This window comes from Anthonomus grandis, chromosome 11 (assembly GCF_022605725.1).
Source record: "Anthonomus grandis grandis chromosome 11, icAntGran1.3, whole genome shotgun sequence".
Classification (NCBI taxonomy): Eukaryota; Metazoa; Arthropoda; class Insecta; order Coleoptera; family Curculionidae; genus Anthonomus; species Anthonomus grandis.
In genome coordinates this window covers 7,605,993-7,627,465 of record NC_065556.1, presented here as the reverse complement: position 1 = coordinate 7,627,465, position 21,473 = coordinate 7,605,993, and the positions used below count along the sequence as shown (strand labels likewise).

At 29.8% G+C, this 21,473-nt stretch overlaps 1 protein-coding gene and 1 long non-coding RNA gene across 2 annotated transcripts in view; one reads left to right on the top strand and one right to left on the bottom strand.

The window, feature by feature from the left end:
- LOC126742000 (probable G-protein coupled receptor Mth-like 1) overlaps nucleotides 1-21,473 on the bottom strand; it is a 160,058-nt gene that overhangs the window by 66,315 nt on the left and 72,270 nt on the right. The window contains exon 3 of the mRNA XM_050448523.1: nucleotides 11,598-11,676. Coding sequence (XP_050304480.1) covers nucleotides 11,598-11,676 — 79 coding nt within the window. The remainder of the gene's footprint in view (nucleotides 1-11,597; nucleotides 11,677-21,473) is intronic.
- LOC126742009 (uncharacterized) lies at nucleotides 17,250-19,437 on the top strand. The gene is made up of 3 exons (XR_007662457.1): nucleotides 17,250-17,466; nucleotides 17,527-17,736; nucleotides 17,794-19,437. It is a non-coding gene; the product is annotated as an uncharacterized LOC126742009 (long non-coding RNA).

Genomic DNA, 21,473 nt, shown 5'->3' with positions numbered 1-21,473 from the left:
ACTTTCGGACTAGGAAAATTTAATTTATTTTAATTGCATTTTTTTTAAAGAAATCCACTACCGTTCATTTTATACGATCCATTTTATTAAACTGGAGCTGAAACCGACCATTCATTATTATCGATGGATTATCTACTACTAAATAGTGTAAATTATGTATGTTAAATATACTCTAAATACATCAGTCCCCAAAATCGAATTAAAAGCATTTGAAACAAATTAGGACAAGGATAGGACATTATTATTAAACATTATTATCCGGCGTTAAAGATAAGCGATGGTAGCAGAAAAGTGTATAGTTTTTATTTAAGATAAGCAATCTTGTGTTTGTGTTTTTAATTTTTCTTAGCAGGAGTTTTTATTTGACTTGTTTATTATCTAATGTAAAATGTAAAATCAAAATTTTGACTTACACGTGAATATTCAATAACGGGCAAAAAGCCCAATATTACAAGGAATAAATTAAATTTAAAATACCAATTGCATAGTAACCCGAAAATAAAGTAAACTCTATATGGCAATTAGTATAATTCAAACTATACATTACAACTTAACAACTAGGTCGAAAGCTCGTCTACTTCAACATCGTACCAATCACAGAGTATTCTTTACATGATAAAATTTATTTGCATTCAAGAAGTCAACATTAGAGGAGTGCTGACCACCCTTCTTGCTGTCCTTGCCAGGAATGAGTTTAAGCCATAGTTGGTTCTATGTGTAGGGCGGGTCTGTCTTGATGGTACATATGTGAATGGCAATATTTGCTAAACAACTAACAGTTGCGGGCATGAGTTACAGGAATAGACATATCATAAAAAACTGACATGTCTCTCAGATTTCTTTTGGTTTCAAGAGTTGTTAGATGTTAAGATTAGACTTGATAATAGTCAGAGTTATAGCAATTGGTTCCAGGAAAATTTATTCTGTATGTCATATGAAGTCGCTTGATATTCTGGTTATGGCAATTGTTAGAAGAGGACGACGCACATAAACCATATTCCAGTGCTCTGAAAATCTCTACATCTCTTGATAAAGCCTAACATTTGAAGTGCTTTTGAATTCAGATATGTGGGGTATAAAACTTAAATGGCTATCAAGTATGGATCGCAAGTCTTTTATGTGCGAATCAGATTTAAGGATATTCTTATTGATTTAGTAAAAATTATCAATAATATACGGACTCCTACTGAAGCATATTTAATGAAATTTTTTAACATTAAAATCCATAGAATTATTATTGCATTAAGCAGCCAGCTTGCCAGTCAAGCACAATGATACTATATGATGCCAAAAGAAGCAAAGAATACTGGTGAAAACATTTCATTAATATAAATATTGAATAACAAAATTCCATGGTGTGTCAGTGGTGTGCCACAAGTGTCACTGACTCTTCTGGTACACCAAATAGCACAGGAATCTCTTTAGATTAATAAGGGCAGCAAGAATCAATCAACGCCCATTCTCATTATTTATAAAGACATTTGATCCTTTCGAAGACTTTTAAGAACAGACTTTTCAATCCAACGCATAGACGGACTCCCTTTCAAGACCCTTAGAGAACCTGTTTCTAGGGAACTGGCCAAAAAGTCAACAAAGATTGGAAGATTTAATTCAATTTAATGACAGCAATATAGCCTGTCCATTGAAAAGTTATAACTGGAGAGAGAACATCTAATAATCTTTATCTAATTTATTTATATTTTATTTATTTATTTATATTAAAAACAACATCTAAGGAGTGGTACTTAGTATGCTGATAGGTCAGTAATTAAGTTACTTGGGCATTATCATCATTTTTATGAATTGGTGTTCTGTAACTGGTCTTCCAGCGAGAAGGAAAAACTCTTGGTTCGAGGCATAAATAATAATAATAATAATAATAATAATAATAATAATAATAATTATTATTATTATTATAATAATTAATGACTTTATTCAGCAAAAAAAAATATTACAGACACTTGTAATAATATGCCACTCTAGGCGAGATTCAGTTCGACCAGAGAGAGAGACTGCTTTAAGCAACTACCCTCCAGCCGTCTGTTTAGCTAACCAAGGTAAAACTAATACTAAAGCTAATTTCTAGAGTTGCCCTATTTAAATAATTTCTAAATCAATTGGATAACATACGAATTTTGCTAACTAGCTATTTCTCATCTCTGGAATTTATTTGCTAACTAGGCATGTATAACAAAAAAAAAACAAAACACATTAAAAATATGTAAAATCATGCCTTAATAGAACCAAAACATGGTGTTTTACAAACAACTTTTAGTCTAAATATGATAATAAGTTTAAACCATCTAATGCTTTGTTGATTAGTAAGGCAATGTTAAAGCGGTGTGGTGGCGAGGTATGGTATGCAAAGACTTTTGTTGTATTATTTTATGGAACAGTATGATGGAGTGAACAAACCTTCGAGCTCTCATATTTATCCATTTTGTCTTAGTTATTTTATGAGTTATTGGTTTAAATCTTCGTATTCCATGCATAAAACGAAAACAAGAGTTCTGTATTTTCTGTATGAGTGTGTTGTTAAAAGCGGTAATGCATGGTCCGTATACGGTATCACAAAAAATAAAGTGTGAGAGCACAAGTGATTCACATAGGATAATTTTTAATTGTTTGGTCATAAAACATCAATTTAAAAAAAAAAGCTTTAAGATTAATTAAACCCTTTTGTAGGTACTTATTAATATGTGAAACGAATTTCAGATCTTGATCTATAATCAAGCCACGATTTTTTACTTAAATTCAACACGGCGAAACTGTGATGTAAGCACGATGTTAGTGTAGATGGAAACTTAAAGAAGTAATTAAAAAATCACACCTTTTGTTATTTTCAAAAAGTTTGACATAACCCGCATATTTTCCAGTAAAATAATTGCTAAGTAATTTTTTTAACCCTTGCAATAACCAAATCAAATAGGAAGACCAGAGGCCGTGCTAATAGAAAGTTGAACCGCCTCAAAAAACTGGGGGAAAGACCATCTGAGCCCGGTAGTTTACTTATATCCAATAGTGACAACTTGGTATAGATTTCAGAAATTAAGATAGATAATTGGGACATTGGGAACTGAACAAGCTCTCTGGCTACACATTTCAGAAATCGGCGAATAGATTAGCTCAAGACTAGATCTCACGACCAGAGGACCTAGTAGTGCTGCTATATGAAATTTCATTTTGAATCCGAACCTTATTTCTACTGAATCTCACAAACCTATTAAACATTCTTCAAATTAAACCTGAGAGAAATCTTAGTTAAATAAACATACTCCTGATACCATCGTCTCTTTAGTGACTTGCACTCTGCTCTTAAATTGCAGAAAGAATTCTACTCTGAATATAAATGAAAGTTAAAAAATCGCTTGTGTATCATTTTCATTTCTATGATTAAATGTAAAGTTTTGTCAAAAAAAAAACTTCAGAAATTTAGAAAAACGACGTACAGAAGTTTTTTATAATATTTTATTTTAACTGCGGTAGAATCCTTTAGTATACTATTTTTCGCATTATGCAAAAACTAACAAAAAAAAAATAAGAAAACACTCAAACGCATAGCCGCTGCCGATGCATGACTGAGATGCATATTAGTAGCGATGCAGACGCATGCAGCCGGTTATTTGGCGGTACCTTTGACATGTAAGACCGAAAACGGTTACGATAAAACGTATTCAGCTAGTAGGTTACCCTCCGGCTGCTGCTGCTCGACCCATGAGCGAAAACGGATGTATGGTGTATATACATAGATTTCCTTTAATTTTTGGGGTAGTTAGTTATCCGGCGATCAAAGCTTCAAGGTGCGCAGATGTGCATAGAATAATTTTGATTTTATAGTAAGGATTATAAAAATATTTATTTGGCTACCGTGATATATATTATAAATAAAATGTGTTTCGGCATATTTTGTTTCGCGACTCTTTTTTCTCGAAGACAGAGAACGGCTGCGTTGATTACTTGCGAAGTCTTTGTTTCTCATAAACACACAAAAGCCAATCCTAGATACGTTTAAACATATTTGTGAGGTATTCTGCTTCAAAATCTACATAGTTTTTAAAATAATTATTGGTCAACAATAATAGGGGCAAATTTATTAATAACACATTTTACTTTTAACATTAAAATTATTACTTGAGAGGGCAGATTATCTTCAACAAAGTGACTATATTTTTTGAAATAGTCTTTTTAATTATTGCCTATTTGTAAAAACCAAAAATGTAAAGGTTTGCAAATAAAGTTCTCTGTTTTTTTTTTGAAAATCGAACAATTTTACAAGCATATTACAAATTTGCTATTTACTTTCTTTAAAATACACTCTTTCTCTATGCTTGTATGATCCCCACTAAAACTATATAAAAGTAATTACAGAGTATTTCATTAAGGGCACCGTAACTCATCAATAAATATTCTACCAGCTAGTTAAAAAGAAATAATCGCTTCGTTACATTGAAATCTGTGGTTCCGGCTAGACGGCGTTATTTGAAACACTTCTCTTTTTTAAAGTTGAAGAAGTAGTCCATTCTTGCAGTGGAGTTAATAGGTCAATGGGTAACTAAAGATAGGATGACCGAAGTATAGTTACCCATTGACTTCTCTATTTTGTTTTTATTTAAAAATTAAATAAAGTGGCATAATTATTACATCATAATCATAATTTAGAATAAGTAAAGACAAGAAAAATGTGAAACACTTAATAATTATCTTCATTTATTTCGAAATTATAGCAAAAAAATATTATTATAAGAAATAAAAAATAAATGACATATTTATTTTACATTTTTTCATTTTTACTTATTGTTTTATTTCCCTGAACTTTCCTTTAAATTTTTATCAGACTTAAAACTGATTCAAATAGTATAAGATCTAAAGTGAGTTTAAAGGCTAAATGGCAGAAGCAAACTTTAAATTTATTTTAAAATTATTAGTACTTAAACCATAAAAACGTGTCAAACTTACAACGTGCAGAAACCTATAATAATTATTTAAAACAACCCCCGAATTACAAAATGTCAAGTTTCTTTCAATAACACTGACCTGCTGCCAGTCTGCAGTTCAACTTGCGAAATCCCAATGCTCCCAGTTATTTTATGTGGTTGGTTGCATTTGATAAACAAAACCTTTTGGTCTTCCCCACTGGTCTAGCATGATTAAATCTGAAGATCTCGGTAAACACAAAAAAAATCACGTGTTTCTATGGTTTAACTATTAATGTTAATCTGTTTATGTTGTTTTGGCCAATTGGTCATGAAAAGGGCTTCAAATCTTATGTCTTTTTGGTATGGACCAAACTTCAAAAAATTAAAATTGATCTGGACTATATAATAAAAAATAAAATAAAAGGTAATAAGACTACCTGATTACTTATATAAAATTAATTTTTTTTTCATTTACCATAGTCTTCTTAATCGGAGACCTTTGAAAACAATTAATTTTTCATTGGTCAATAATTGTTCTTTTAAGTATAACTGTAACTAACAAAGAGCATTTTTATAACGAACAACAATTTTTGAATATGATATATTAATAATTTTTTTTAAAAATAAGGCTCTATAGCGGGCACCACTAGATTACACCAAAATTTAATTAGATTCTCCCCTCTCCTACCCTATTCTGACAGTTTATAGCAAACACTGTTGAATTATAGTAAAATTATCGACGTAATGTTTTTTCTAAAATTTTTATGCGAATGTTTAAAAAACGTTTTTTTTTCTTAATCATATCAATGACGCTCCCTAAAGGCAGAGTTAGAAACTTGAAAATTATTTCCAGTAATTTCTTGTGGCGACTTTTATTAATCAATTTTGAAAGCTCCTGGATTATTCATTATAGCACCTCGCTACCCTTTGTATCCTCGGCACACTTTGTATATAAGATACTAAAAAGGTTTTATATCTTAACATATTTCTTATACATCTTAATATATAAAATATTTTCTTTGTATAGTAAATTTAAAAAATCTTTACACCCAAATCGTTCAATAAACAAAAGTATCAGTAGTGATATAGCCCTGCCCCGGTCCAAAACTGATTTATTGTCACATTAAATATTTGCAAGGGACAAATAAAATCTACTTTGATGTAGCAACCATTAACGTGAATTTGATGCATTGAGACCCTACTGTGTTTGATATTCACAAGGATGAGGGTACAGCGTTAGGGCGGAATGTGATTCGCCCATTACAGATTTGAATTTCCAAATGAGAAAGGGGGACGGAAAAATTAAAGTTTCAAAATTTAGCATCGTATTTCAAGAAACCTTTTTGGTAGGCACTCAAGATTTCTTTCTATAACTATAAAAGAATAATTATTTATTATTGAATAAGTTAACAATAAACTCAAAAATACTAAAAAACCTTTAAAAATGTACAATAAAGTTAATCTTGTGTGTCTAATTGTGATTACATTATTGTATTGCATTGGGTATTGCATTCAAGTAAAATATAAAAAAATTATTTAATAAAAGTTAATATTTGTTATCTTAAATCTGTTATCTTATAGAATTTTTTTATCTCTAAGGATTCAATTTATTCTCATGATATTTTTAGGTTTAATTCCGCTGTTCAAATTTTTTAAATCTGCCTGTGGTATTTTAATATTTTCAAGTCAATTCGCAATACATCATAAGTCTATAATTAGATATATTTTTCTAAATTTTTATAAATCAAGATCTTAAAGTGATTTTTGAGAATGAAAGCTTTTCTTCTTGATCTGCAATCCATTCATTGATGTTAGCAAACACATTATTTTTTGCCACTCTATCTCTACCTAGTCGAAATCTTATCTAACTACCATCTAACTTACCTGGCCATTGTGTAGATTCCAAAGCCATATCATTTTTTTTCTCTTAATTCTTCTTCTGTCTTCGATCTTTCCCTCAATAATTATTTGTAGGGAGTTGTATTTTTAATAACGCATAATAATATACATTTGGCAAAAGTAAGTTGTTTTTCTCTTTTTTATAGTGTCGAATAGTTAACGGCCTTTGTTTATCATTTTTAAAACTTTTTCTTTTATTACTTTGTTCATTCATGTTATCTTGAGAATTCTGCGATATGCTCACATTTAAAATTCCACTAAATTGTTAATCATGTTATTGTCTGGAGAGTCCAACCCTTACTAGTACCTCCGTTTAGAATAATCGGCCAGATGTAACATTCTATTTATATGAAATCGTATACGTAAATTCTTTTTAAGTTTTGTAAATGCTGCGCCAGCCGATTCTATACGGCATTATATCTCTTTGTCTGATGTTTAGCTTCTAGATGGCCATATTTTAAGATATCTAAAACATTTCACACATTCTATTGATTTTCTATCAAAAGTTAGCTTAGATTAGTAAAAGCGTTGTCATCCCTTGTTGCTACATGAACTTAGTTTTCTTGGTGTTATATTAAAACCCATGGCTTTATTATATTGGCCTACTTTGCTAAAGAGTTATTGTAATTTAACCATGCTATCCATATATCATTCAACATGCCAAGTATTATTGATCCACGCATTAATCCACTCTGATTCCAATCTCTGCATCACTAAAACTCTTTTACTCTCTATTTACAAATTATTTTTTGTCACATCCTTAACCAATGTACATACAAATCCAGAAAAAAGTTTCTTTTTTCTTTTGGCAGAATATTAATAAAAATACGTTTAACATATTTTTATATCTTTTCAAGGCATGTTCATATGAAATAGCTCAAAGCTGTAGATTTTCTTTTAAAATAATAATTATAAGCTATAATTCATTGGCAAATGCTAGTCTATGGCATTTGAGTGAGCCAACTAAGTCGTTAATCAACAGAATACACAATATTGGAAATTCTGTGATATCAAAATAATTGTTCTTATGAAACTTAAACAAAATTGCCCTATTACAAGTCGTAAAAACTTAAATTATTATCACAACGATAAATACTTGTAACTATTTAATTAACTTATTACGAAAAACTTAAAACACAGTTTCTTTCAGCTCACTCAAAATGGTTTATATTGCTATATTCCTTAATTTTTTTTAAATTACCAAATTATCTTGCTCTGAATTTAAATTTTTAATGTCAAGTTCTGTCTCATTTTGGGAGTCTTTATGAGCAATATACACTCTGACTTTGTAAATCTTAGTTTAACTTTCTTTCACTATCTCTCATTTGAAGTTTCTGTAACTTAAGCTCAATTATTTGAAAATAATATATTGTTGAGATAAATTATTAAAAATATTCTTTAACCACTGTACCTAAGTAATCACATTTCACTGTTTCTAATGGAAATTTTTTTAATGACTTCATCACAGTTAATGAACCTTCAATATTCTTTTTATTGGAGATTCACCACTTTAACAGAGAAGGAAGCAAATTATTAAGACATTATTTTTAGAGTTTTTCAGCATCTGAATGCTGATTTTAAATGTAGGTTTTCAGAATATCTTTTTTAAATCCATTTACTTGTTCTATGTTTTTATTAGCCAAGATATACATAGTTTAATAGGAAAAACACTAAGTTAATGTTATTTCTCTGCCTGGTTGTTGTACTAGCGCAATGACAACCATTAGGAAAAGAAAGAAGCAGATAGATTAGTCAGAGAAGGCCGAAGCCACAAATTACTAGTACTAAAGCGTTTCTGTAGGTTTGCACTTTCAACAAGCCTGAATTCACTGCAGACCTTTTGGCCCACAACAGGAAAGTCGTTCTTTAATTGTACATACAGAAAATTTTTGAATTTTTTGACGGATACTAAGAAAGCACTTGACCATACTAAAATCTCAGAAGACACTCTCTCCATGCTATGCAAGTGCAAAGATTTAAGCAGGTTTGAATTCAAGAAGCTAAGAGACGCCAAGCTAGAATATTCTCTAATTAACCTATCTAATCTCTAATCACCGGATATTTTATTCTTTAATGGAAAATGTATTACGTAAAAATGCAAGTTGTTAACATTTTTCCAAAAATTAAAAATATCCAAAAAAATATTATTTTGAGCACGTAAATATGTATTTAATATGTTCGCAGGCTTCTATAGTAAGTTTATTAGTATATTCAGGTCTCATGGGCAAAACTATTAGAAAATTTGATGATATTTTATACCGCTCGATCTAGCTTACCTTTAATAATCAAAATTGGTAAACAGATGATCAAACTTTGCAAATGAAAGTAAAACATCAGCTGATCGACGATCTTTGATTTCGGAAGAAATTTCACCGAAAAATCGACGTTTGCGTAAACTTATTCTGTTTTTTTTTACCAGTCACTTAACCGCTATCATACACTGCAGATCTTAACCAGTTTTCACCATGTTTCTGATCGAAATTTTTTAATGATTAGTGACAATTAGACAAATACATACTTGGGATACAAATCACATATCTTTACGTTAAATGCAAGAAGTATTTATTTAAATATGTACTCTCAAAAGTCATATCACTCTAAATAAATACAAAATATAATTTCTCTTATGCAATATCCCTAAATTTTCACAAAATGTATATTTTCTTCTGAAAATAAAACTATGTTTTCCCTATCTTTCTTAGACCTTTACCAAGTGTTAGTATTATAAGTGATTGCCTATCATCCGAGAATTAGATTTTCCCAGCAAACCGGGAGTAAAAAGATCGACCCTTCACTTTTAGAGGGGTGGGTTTGGAGCTTAAGGGTGACAAAACGAAAGACCCTCTAATCTAGTTGTTAAGCTCATACATAAAAATAAGGATTTAAGTGGGCGAACACGTCTTTAAGCTAAAATAGCGTTGGGTTTATCTTAAAAACATATAAATACATTTTTATTAATTTATTGCGTAAGTTTATACATATTTTGGTATGTATAGTTCACTCAAAGATATACCGTTGACTCCTTAATAAGTCAATTAGACCATAAAGCCCCATTCTGCAAGGTCCAATTTTTTTAAGAGGTGATAAAGGGAACAGGGTCAGGTTGAAAATGATTCTAAGTGCAACTGACTAATTACATAAAGAATAGTATTTTATTAGAAAAAGTTAATAAGTACAAAAAATACACAAATTTGTATACTATTATTTTAATAATACTACTTATTTTTTTTCCAAAGTAAGGCAAAATGACGAGATAAATAATATTTATTTATAAAAGTATATAAGAGTAAATAAAATTAATAATAAAATAGGATCATAATATATAGTGCGGCTCTTAATTGTTCCCCTCTTAATTTTTTGAATATGTTTATACAAAAATTTGAAATTTTGCACACATCATTAGCAATTAAATACATTTTTATACATTTTTTTGTCACTAGTTCCTTTGGAAAAATTCAAAATGGCGACGGGACGCCATTTTTTTCGCGTTTTTTATTTATTTTTATTCTCTTTACGACACCTACTCAGGTGTAATGTGTTTGTAGGTATATTGTTGTTTGTAGAGTTTAAATTGAAATTTGACAGGGGACCTTTACTTATACATGTTGGAAAATGCAGTAGAACCACACCATCCTTGAGATTATTAAAGTCAATCCTCATGAATTTCAGTTAGTAATAAATTTTCAACAAGATGGGAAATCGCCTCACTTTAGCAGAAATGTTAAAGAATCTTTAACTAATACTTACCTTAATCGGTGATACCTTAAGCGGTGAGATTTTTTATGGGGCTACTTGAAACAAAAAGTCTACGTCACCCAGCCAGAATCTGTCTTCGATCTTCGCCAAATAATGATTAATGCATGTCGCAATATTGATGCTGCCAATTTCCAAAATGTTTGTAAAGAGTTCCCCAATAAATTATTTTACTATTTTAACGGGTGCACATTTTTAACATCTTTTGTAGTGAAATAGTTACATTTTTGTGTTACCTAAAGTTTAATTGTTTTAAATAAAAATACAAATGCGAAAAATAACATTTTGAAAGGCTGCCTTTTTGTTATGGGTTTAAGTAATGACTTAATATTCTAGGGTCATAAAGCATTTAGTGGGAGCTTTCAAATGATGCATCGCATGACCTCCCTTTCAATTTTATTTTATTTTAAGTTTTTTATGTTTTATTAAATATTTATTTAAGTTTTGGAAAATGAGCTAGGGACCAAAAAGTGATATTTTGGTTGCTAATGATGTAATTTGTAAAGAATTTAATTACAACTAAATTGTTCCACTCAATGTCTTCTTATTTATATTAGACCCTAGGTAGGTACTTACAGACGTAAAGGTATGTATAATACTTACAGACCTAAGATCATAAATTTTAATTCGGACTAAATTTAGGTGTAAGTATATACATATATTAAAATTTTTTGCCATTATTGTACCTACTTAATATTTTGCAATACAGGTAAATATTAAATTTCTAATCCGGCTCTGACCACAAATATTATAATTTTGGGTCTTTTTATGACCCAACAAATAATTAGGGTTTTATTGCAGTCAAAAGATCAACAGTATATCGTTGAGTGAACTATAACAAATACCTAAACGAAAAAAATGCAACAAATTTATGCATAACAAACAAATTTCTCGATACGATTATATTAATAGTGAATATTCTTAATAAAAACAAAAATAATTTTTTTCATTTTAAAATTGACTGCATTTGACTAAAACAATACGCGATGTCAATTTTATTGACTGATTAGTGGCCGAAATAAAACTTACCTAAAAGTCCACCAGATGTTGAAGCACATGGTATTTAACCAGAAGAACGCCGACAGAAACAGGAAATGCATTGCTACAGCTGTAAAGAAAACAAAGAATGTTTAGTTTTAAAACGTTTTTTTTTCAAAGGGTTTGTTTTTTGATATTTGGGCGTTGATACATTTTTAAAAGGATATTTTAAAGGATATATTTATATTTTTTATACATAAATAGAGGTTAAAGAGGTTTAAAAAGCATAAGCTTAGGCTTATGTGAGTCCGTTTCTACCTTTATATATCTTTCTATAAATGTTTTTACACACACAATATAAATAAATTTATAGTTATTCATATTCTAATTCTCATAAAAAAAGTTATTTATTTTTTTTAAAAAAGTAGTCATATGCAACTATGGCAAATAATATTTTGAGGAAAAAATAACTTATTAAATTTGTTTAGTCTACTTTAATTGTCTGTTTTCTTTTAAATTGAGGTTAGCTTGTCAAATTATGTTAACAAATAAACGCAAGGTAGCAAAAATATTATCATCGTCTCTGTAAATTTGCATCCTACCTATCGCTTTACTCAACTCGCTATTATTCATGATTAACGTCAATGTTAAGCTCTCCTGTTAGTCTTTTAAAAGTTTTTTAAGAATATCACAGCATTTTCCACTTAGATTGTGAAATTGCATTTTTATAACAAGTACTTGTGTATTAGTAGTTACTGTCAATTACAATGGTTATAAAATTTATATTGATTTGACTTATTGAAACAAAAATAAATTGAAAAAATGTCGAGTTTAGGAGAAAGATGACAAATTAATTTAGAGTCATAAATTGTTAAAAGTCTTAAGATATACTTCAAAAAAATTAAAGAGTCACTCAAAAAAATTAACACTAGAAGGTTAGATCAAAAAAACAAAAGTTTTGTAATCGACTTTTTAAATTGTTTTTTTGTAAATTTTAATTGTATTGATTTTAAAAATTACAAATATTATTTTTAAGTTCAGCTCAAAAATTTTAAAATACCAATATTTTTTTTTATACTACTAAACTTTTTTATATATGTAAGTCTAGTAGCGTAAGTAAATCTCTTTCTAACTATTTATTACCATGCATTGTAAATGAAAAAGAAGAAATATATTTATTATCAAAGTACAGTTTTCAATAAATAATACATTATAATATAAAATAAATAAATAAATAAGTAAAAGAATGTTTCAGATAATAATATCCAATAAACATACAAGATTTAAGCCCACTTAGACCTCAGATTTGTAAATGTGTTAATAATAAAAAAAAATAAAATCAAGAAATTTAGAATAGTACCTACATAACAGCAAGAATAAAAACACAAAAAAACGATGTAAAAACCAAAAGGATTGAATTATAAGTTTTTTTTCATTAAAAGTGAGAGACAAATAATAAAAGTTTATATTTTAGTTGAATAAGTTTATTGACGACTTTTGCTTTTGTTTTATTAAGTTAAAAAAGTTTATAGAAACTGCAACTTTTTAATAAATTTTCAAATTTCACGCTCTAAAGTCGATCTCGGTGAAACACCAGACCGTTAACCACTCGGCCAGCCCTGCTTATGAATATTAGAGTCAAAGGCATATATGCGTATCGTGAGCAGAAACAAGAGGTTAGATAAGATTATTAAAGATAAGTCCTGGCTCAAAGGTGAAAACATCATTAACGCATGTCAAAATTGGACTCTTTTTGACTTTGGCGATTTCCATTTTTTCCAAGAGATCGAACTTTCTACCTTTAGGACACTCGTGAATAATGGAAACATTTTCAGGGACGGAAAAAATATGACCCGTTGATAATAAATGATTAGCAAATGCTGACTTAGTTTCTGTGGTGTCGGTGTCCCTGAACTTATTAACGAGGCTTAGGTGTTCCTTTACTCTTGTGGATACTCTCCTTCCTGATTGTCCCACAAACAGCAGGGCAATCCCTACAATTAAGACAATATACACCCGATTTAGATAGAGGGTCACTTTTATCCAACGTCTTTACTAGGTTCTTTCTTAGCGAGTTAGTCGTTTTGAAAGCTATGGAAAGGCTGAAAGGCTTAAAAAAATTTGCAACTTGTTGGGAAATGCTGCCGAAATAACTAAGGCATCTAAAATTATTATTGTTGGTGATGTTGTTCGGTGGGTGGAAGATGTGATAGGACAGTTTATATTTATTACAAAATTTGTACTATATATACTTTATATATACTTTATTATATAATTTGTTCAAGCTGTAAAGTGAGAAATTATTGTTTACAGCAATTATTTTTATAATATTATGTTCTTTTTGAAAAGCATCTTTGGACAGAGGTAATTTAAATAAACGGTAGAACATTAAATTAAAGGCTGCATATTTGTGTTGATAAGGGGAATTGGAGTTAAATTGGATTATATTATCTGTTGCAGAAGGTTTGCGATATACTTCAAAAGAAATACTGTTATTATTTCGGTATAAAAAAAGATCTAAAAAAGGTAATTTTCCGTTTGTCTCTCTTTCCAGCGTAAAAGAGATCTGATTATAAAGGGAGTTAATAAATGACAAGAAATCCAATAAATCAATCTCGTCACCAACCCACAACACGCACACATCGTCCACGTACCTTTTATAAGCTCTCAAAAACCCCGCAAAACGACTTTTCATGATTTTCTCCTCCAAGTGACTCATGAAGACCTCGCTCAAAAATGGTGAAAGACAAGAACCCATGGCGAGACCAGATTTTTGCCTAAAGAATTGATCATTAAATTTGAAGAAATTTTGTTCTAACACTAATAATAAAAGGTGAATAAGATTATCCACCACCAGTTTTGGCAAAGTACTATTACTGTTTAGCAGGATCTCAACCAATGTTAAACAATCTGACGAGGATATGCTAGGGAACAAGTTCTTTACATCTAAGGAAAGCAAAATGGCATTGTTTGGAACATCTATATGCTTTAGATAATTGGTAAATTCAATTAAGTTTTTAATGGAGAATTCGTTCCGAAAACCAGTTACTTCTCTTAAAGTATTGTTAAGCCAAGAGGATAATTTGTAGCAAGGAGAGTTTACGAAGGAAACTACTGGTCTTATCGGGTTCCCCTCCTTATGAATCTTAGGTAAGCCATAGAGCACAGGAGCACGTGATAGGGTATAGGTTAGATTTAATTTATAGGTTAAACAGTTGAAATCTATATACTTTGCTTATAGGCTAGTCCTTTCTATGCCGCTACTTTTCTTGCCTAATTTGTTTTTAACCTTGAAAATGCGGGGGACAAATAATTTCTAAGGCATTAAGTTTAATACAAAGTAATAAATAGTAATAGAAAAAAACTAAATGTAAGCTAAAAATAAATACACGATAAAATGTAAAAAATATTTACTACTGAAATTCGCTACGACATATATAAAGATTAATTAGTAATACTATTTCTCATAATGTAAATAACAAAAAAAAAATCAAGTCAATATAGAAATATTAAATTTTTTTCATCATTTGAAATAAAAATGTCACATGCGTAACCGCCTAATATTTGAGCATGCTGTTCCACTAATTTGAGAATATTTGGTTGAGACATACCAAATTTAGAAATGGTGCGGATGCTTTATCTTGATGAATCCATAAGATATTGGCTAGTGGGTTTTTCGGATCAGCATATGCCTGTCACAATTGTAATACGATTATTTTTACTCAGTAATTAATATTTAGAATTAAACTAATTAAGCCAGATAGACCTAGTAAAAAACAATTATTTTTCAAATTTTAGTTTTAACCAACCTTCATATATTTAATGAGTGTTCACGTATTTAAGACGTAAGATCAGTAGTATTATCGAAAGTGCAAAGAGAAGCCAATTTAAAGTATGCCTTAATTAATAGGTATATTTTTGCATAAGAGCTAAACAATTTATATTAAGATAAAACAATAGAATATAAGTAATACATATTAGATAAATAAATTACATTATTACTGATAAAAATTTTGTTTTTAAATAGCAAAAAAAAAAATCAGAGCTATATAAACATAGACCAGATACACACTTTTTACATTATTTGTTCGTAATGCTCGAATATTAGTCGCCGTAGCGTAAGTTACATTATAAATTTATTGGTCATGCTTGAGAATTGCCAGACCCATGTTGGCCATTATGCTCTGAAAATAGCACTATTTTTCCTTGATAACAAGTATATCAATTAATATTAATGTTTACTTTGATTGCGATAAAGAGTTGAGCCGGCGGCGATATTCAATAAAAAAAGTCTTTTATTGAGACCAATAAAAGGCCATGTGTAATCAACGAAGGTTATTTCTAGGTCTGATGTCATAAACAAAACAGATTGAAAAAATGCATAGTAAAAATTTAAATTCAGGCCGTATATTGAAAATCGGAGATCGTTTTTAAAGATAAATAAACGCATTTCAGTTTAATAGATTCAAATGCTCAAATAAATAAAAAGAGCTAATTATTCTATAAAAGTTTTACAAAAAACCTCTTTTACAAAACACATAACCTTTTTTACAAGTCACCATTTCAAATATCAGAAACAGATAATTGTAGGGAAGAACTGCATTACATCTTTTAATATGGAATTTATGAGATTATTTCTGCTTAATAGTTAAATGACCTAGTAGTAGAAAAAAACTCAGTGCAATTACCTAAATAAAAAAATTAATAAGTTTCAATAGCACATATTTGTGACTTTCGGTTAACTTATTCTCAAACTACGGTGGTGATAGGTGTAAATAGAGTGAAGATATCAGTTAAATTATTACTTATTGCACTATTACTCTTAATACGCAAGATCTTTTCGTCCCTCACAAAGTTTACAAAACAATTAACATCAGATGTATCATTACCTACTATAATAGTATGATGATATAAATTTATTGTCTTTTTAAATAATAGATCTCTATATCTGAAAAAGGCTATATTTAAGAGCTGAGAGTGTGAAAAGGATTAGTCATTTATTTTTGAGTACATGCGTCGACAAGTGCTATTGTTTTAAAGGATTTTTAACCTAAAAATATAAAGTAGTTAAGAGCAAGAAGATTTGATTATTGTAATTCCATCGCATCTAGGACATTGTCAAACGTGAGGACGGATTGTTCCGGGTATTCTGAATGATGGATATTTAGAGACATATTTTTGTTTAACCGTTTTTATTTTTACCTTAGGCTTATCTAAAATTCTTAAGATCTGGTTATATTTTCAAATAGAACAGCGACTGACATAATGGATCAAAAATAAAAAGGTCCTTAAAGCATCACAAGGCAGCAATAGGACAAACAGGAGATTTAATTTGTACACAAGGCCACCATTTACCACCATTCACGCACATATACATTTCCTCTTTTATATAATAATGCAAAAGTATTTCGGCACCCAAGAAAGAAATTGAGGACCGTTTTTTCAAAACTCGCTTTGTCCAAATTATGCAAAATTGAGTTTTATATCGTTTCTACATAATTTCGACCTTCCGCATCGATTGAAGAAGTCGGTTTTTGAAAAACTCGCTTCATCCCAACCATAGGATGTATCAAAACTGGCTTTATCCGGTAGATATTGGTAAATATATACATAAATAGAGCTTGATGCATTATATATTTACATTTCGTGGTTCGTTTAATAATCGTTTTTTAAATTTTGATCTTAGTTTGGTATAAGTAGCAAGCCGATGCACATGTGTTTCGTAGTTTAAAAATGTCTGAATATTTAACGAATGTCGTAGAAGTGCCTGGAGGACGCTAACGAAAAATTCCGCGGAAAAAATCAACTCGATACACGGAAGCGAACGCGGGAGTATTGGATATTGTGTGCTCACATGCTGAGCAGTTAAATAAGAAGCACTACTGTTCAGTAGCAATGCTGACACTCTAAGATTTGGAAGGTACTTTGTTTTTATTCTCTATGTAAAGTAGTGCCTTATTTTAGTTTTATTTTTTTTTAGATTTTCGGAAGCTTTTGTATCTAAATAGTACCAAAGAATCGCAGGATGCATTTTTGCTCAAGTATATGAAGGTTAGTGCACCAAAGCGGCACCGTGTTGATCCTGATACCGTACGATGTCCCAAAAATGTATCCGTTAGGTACGAAATCAGAAAAACGAGTAGTAATGAACCACTGCAGATTTGTGCAAAATTGTTTCAGTCGATTACAGGTACTATCCTTTCTATCCACGTAATAACTGTATTTAATAACGTTTTATTTCATTTAGGTGTATCGAGGGACCGGCTTGCACGAATAGCTCGTCTGTTTTTGGAAACTGGCCAAACACCCAAAGAACAAAGAGGGGGTAACACAACCAAAGAAGATGATAGGAAGGTGACTGCAGATGTGATTAATCACATAAAAAATATAAGTATAGGGATAGTCATTATTGTCGCAAGAAATGCACCCGAGCTTACCTGCCACCTGAGTTAAATTTGTCCAAAATATACGAACGTTTCTGTGAGGAGCAACATACTAAAAAAAAAATATGCTCCTTGAGTAAATTTAAAAAAGTTTTCTATGGGCAATTTAATCTTGGATTTGGCTCTCCTCACAGTGACACTTGTTCAACTTGCAAGGAACTATTGATTAAAGTGAAAGTGGAAAAAGATTTGGAAAAGAGAAATGATATTAGAACCAAGTTAAGAATCCACAAACTGCGTGCAAAAAGATTTTTTGAGTTAATGAAACAAAAAAATAAAAATGAAAGTGACATCACTTTTGATATGCAGCAAAACTAACCCATACCAAAACTATCCATAGAGAGGTTTTTTACTTAAGGCAAGTGTGGCTTTATAATCTCTGCTTGATTATAATTAATAATACTCCAATAGATAAAAATAAAGTATTGCTGTACACATGGCTAGAGACACAAGCTGGAAAAAGAGCTAACGAAGTAGCTTCTGCGTTATTAAATTATCTGCAAATTTTGGAACAAAAAATAATTAAAGAGGAAAGAGAATGGGAACCTAAGGCACTTCGTCTTTTCTCTGATTCTTGTGCGGCGCAAAATAAGAACTCGATACTGATAGCAGCTTTATATAGATTTCTTGAAAAATCGAAAGTTTTTTTCAAAATACAGCAAATTTATCCCATTCGCGGTCACAGCTACATGCCCCCAGATAGGGTTTTTGGGAGAATAGAAAGAGAATTTCGTAAGCTCGAAAGCATAGAAATACTTGCTCAATATTATGACGTACTAAGTAAACATGGATACGTAAAGAAGTGGGGGAAGCATTGGAAAACTTATGATTATAAAACTGAGTCTAAAAAGCTAATAAAACCCAAACTTTTAATATGACACAATGTAGAATAATAGAATACCGCAAAGAAGGAGGAAAGGTAAATGTGAACGTTAAATCCGCATATACTGGATGTGCTACAGAAGTAGAAATATTTAAAAAAGGGGTGAAGACCTTAAAGTTATTAGACAAAGCATTGAAGATTCTAAAGACAAATCATGTTATAGAGGTAAAGATAGCAGATATACGTAAAATAATGAAGTACGTTGGAAATGCTAAAGACGATTTTTACAAGGAGCTTCTCGGGACAACTAATGAAAACCTTACCGAGGATGACCACTTGCTAGAGGGTGAGAATCAAGACGAAATCCAAAATGAATAAGAAAAATTTTTTTAATAATAAATATTTTCAGTTTTGAATTAAGGATTAAAATATGATTATTTGTTTGAATAAAATTGGAGAAAGTAAGTTTTGGCATGTTTAATTGTTTAAAAAAACAATTGTATGTTACATAATCAAACATAATTAAAAAGGCTATATAATCAAAAAATAACGTTTCCTGTAAAATTTGAAATTTGGACAAAACGAGTTTTGAAAAAACGGTCCTCAATTGGATAGTCATATATTACATATTACTATAAAGTATACTTATAGTTCTTTTATTATTCTAGGGTAAATTTCTTGACTTTAAAGTTTTTTAATTATTGAAGTTAAGTCAAGCTTTGAGAGAATTTTAACGTAGATAACGTTTTTTTGAAGAGTTGTGTAATTTTGAATTTTATTATGTTTGATTCGGTACGTTTAGTAGAATTTATTGAGTGACTTTTATGTTTCTATTTACTATCATAATGGTGGACAGTTATAATCACTTCTGGTGATTCTAGGTTGACTGGTTGTGACTTTTTTACATTTTGATTTATTTTAGTGTCCATGAAAAGCTATAATGAAAAAGCCAAATAAAATAATATTTTATTTCTGAAATAATATGCTTTTTTTTACTGTGTGATAACTGAAAAATGTTTCACAACTAAATTGTAGTAATATTCACAAGATCACGCCTGGAAAATTATTTTACGAGTACAATTATCTTACTGTTATAGCTAAATTTAGATCAAAAGTATCCACATCTATGAAAAGTTTTAATAAACATGTTCGTTAAAACCAAAATTTTATCAATTCCAATGGGTGCTGAATTTATTCTTACCTGTTCGTTTTATACAAACTAGTGCTCTGGGAATTACGATCTTAGTTTATCATACCTCAATGAACTATTTAATTAATTAAATTAATTTAAAAAAAGCAGGCCTCATTTATTCTTTTACGAGGCTCTTTTAAATGTTTTGTTTGCAGAGTGTGTATAACATACATGTGAATGACCCCAAAGAAAAAAATATATTTTTTATCGATCTATTCCATAGGTCTTCGTCCCAACCACCTATCTGGAAATTCTTTGTTTAAACATTACCGAACTGGAAAAACCTAGTAAGGAGTATCTTTTGTAAAATATACTGTGGCTTTTTCGAGAATTAAATTAGTTCTACCGTTTTAACAGTTAAAAGACTGAAATTTGCCTACTAAAACTTCAAAATGATACATTGAAAAAGTCATTTTACATTTTTCATATGGCATGCAAAAAAGGATTTTTTTAAATTAAATATGTAGAATTAGTTCAACTTATATTTATTTATATAATATTTTCTTTAACATCTCCATAATAAAATAGGTTAAAATAAGAGGTCCACTGGTAAACTAAACATATAATAATACTATGCACTATTTTGCATAAATATCTATTTTAAAAAAAGTATTAAATAACTACATAAAAACTAAACTAATTATGAATCAAATTATTAGTATCATTAGTAAAAAATAATGTACACTTGTGTTTATCCTTTGAATTGCTATTGAGCAGTCCTGGCTAAATATATTTACATAAATACTTAGCAATCTGCTGATTTTCTCTTTCTAAAATATTTTTTTTCCACGAATTGGTATATTAAATCAGGATGGTTTTATAAATTAAGTTTCGAAAACATATACCACGTGTGTCTGATTTATCGATCCAAGGTTCGGTTTCTTATTATAAACTCAGTTGAGTTTATAGCAGTTGCTATAAGCTGGCTATTTTACAGTTTATACTTAGCAAAAATATATTTATAAGCACATTTATTGGAGAAGATTAAAGCCTGCCAATTTATAAAAACAAAAATTGAAATTTATTACTTTTCCGAACTGTTTACTTTTAAAAACTAGAGCGTTTTAATTAAATGAAATGTGGGAGTTCAATGTCAATATTATTTATAGTGTTAATCTTAAAAATACATAGAGATAATTTTTAAAAATTTTATTCCCACTACCTTTAGTCTCCTATGTTAGCAAATTTTCTTCTAATTAGCTTTTAAGTACCGTTAGTACCTACAGAGAACCACTCTTCGTGTTTGCGTGCCCCAGTCCTTGCGTGTCCTTCCAGTTCCCCATAAATCGAACATAAAAAAAATAAAAGCCACGCATTATCCATTACCGAAAGGCATTAACATAGCCTCCTAAATGTTTCCTAAGAAATGGTTAGAGAAAATTGCTCTTTCGTTCTGTTAAGATTTTTGTGATGGATAATGATGATTACATAAAAGTTTTTTTCGATTTTTAATTTTAAGCGAGATAACG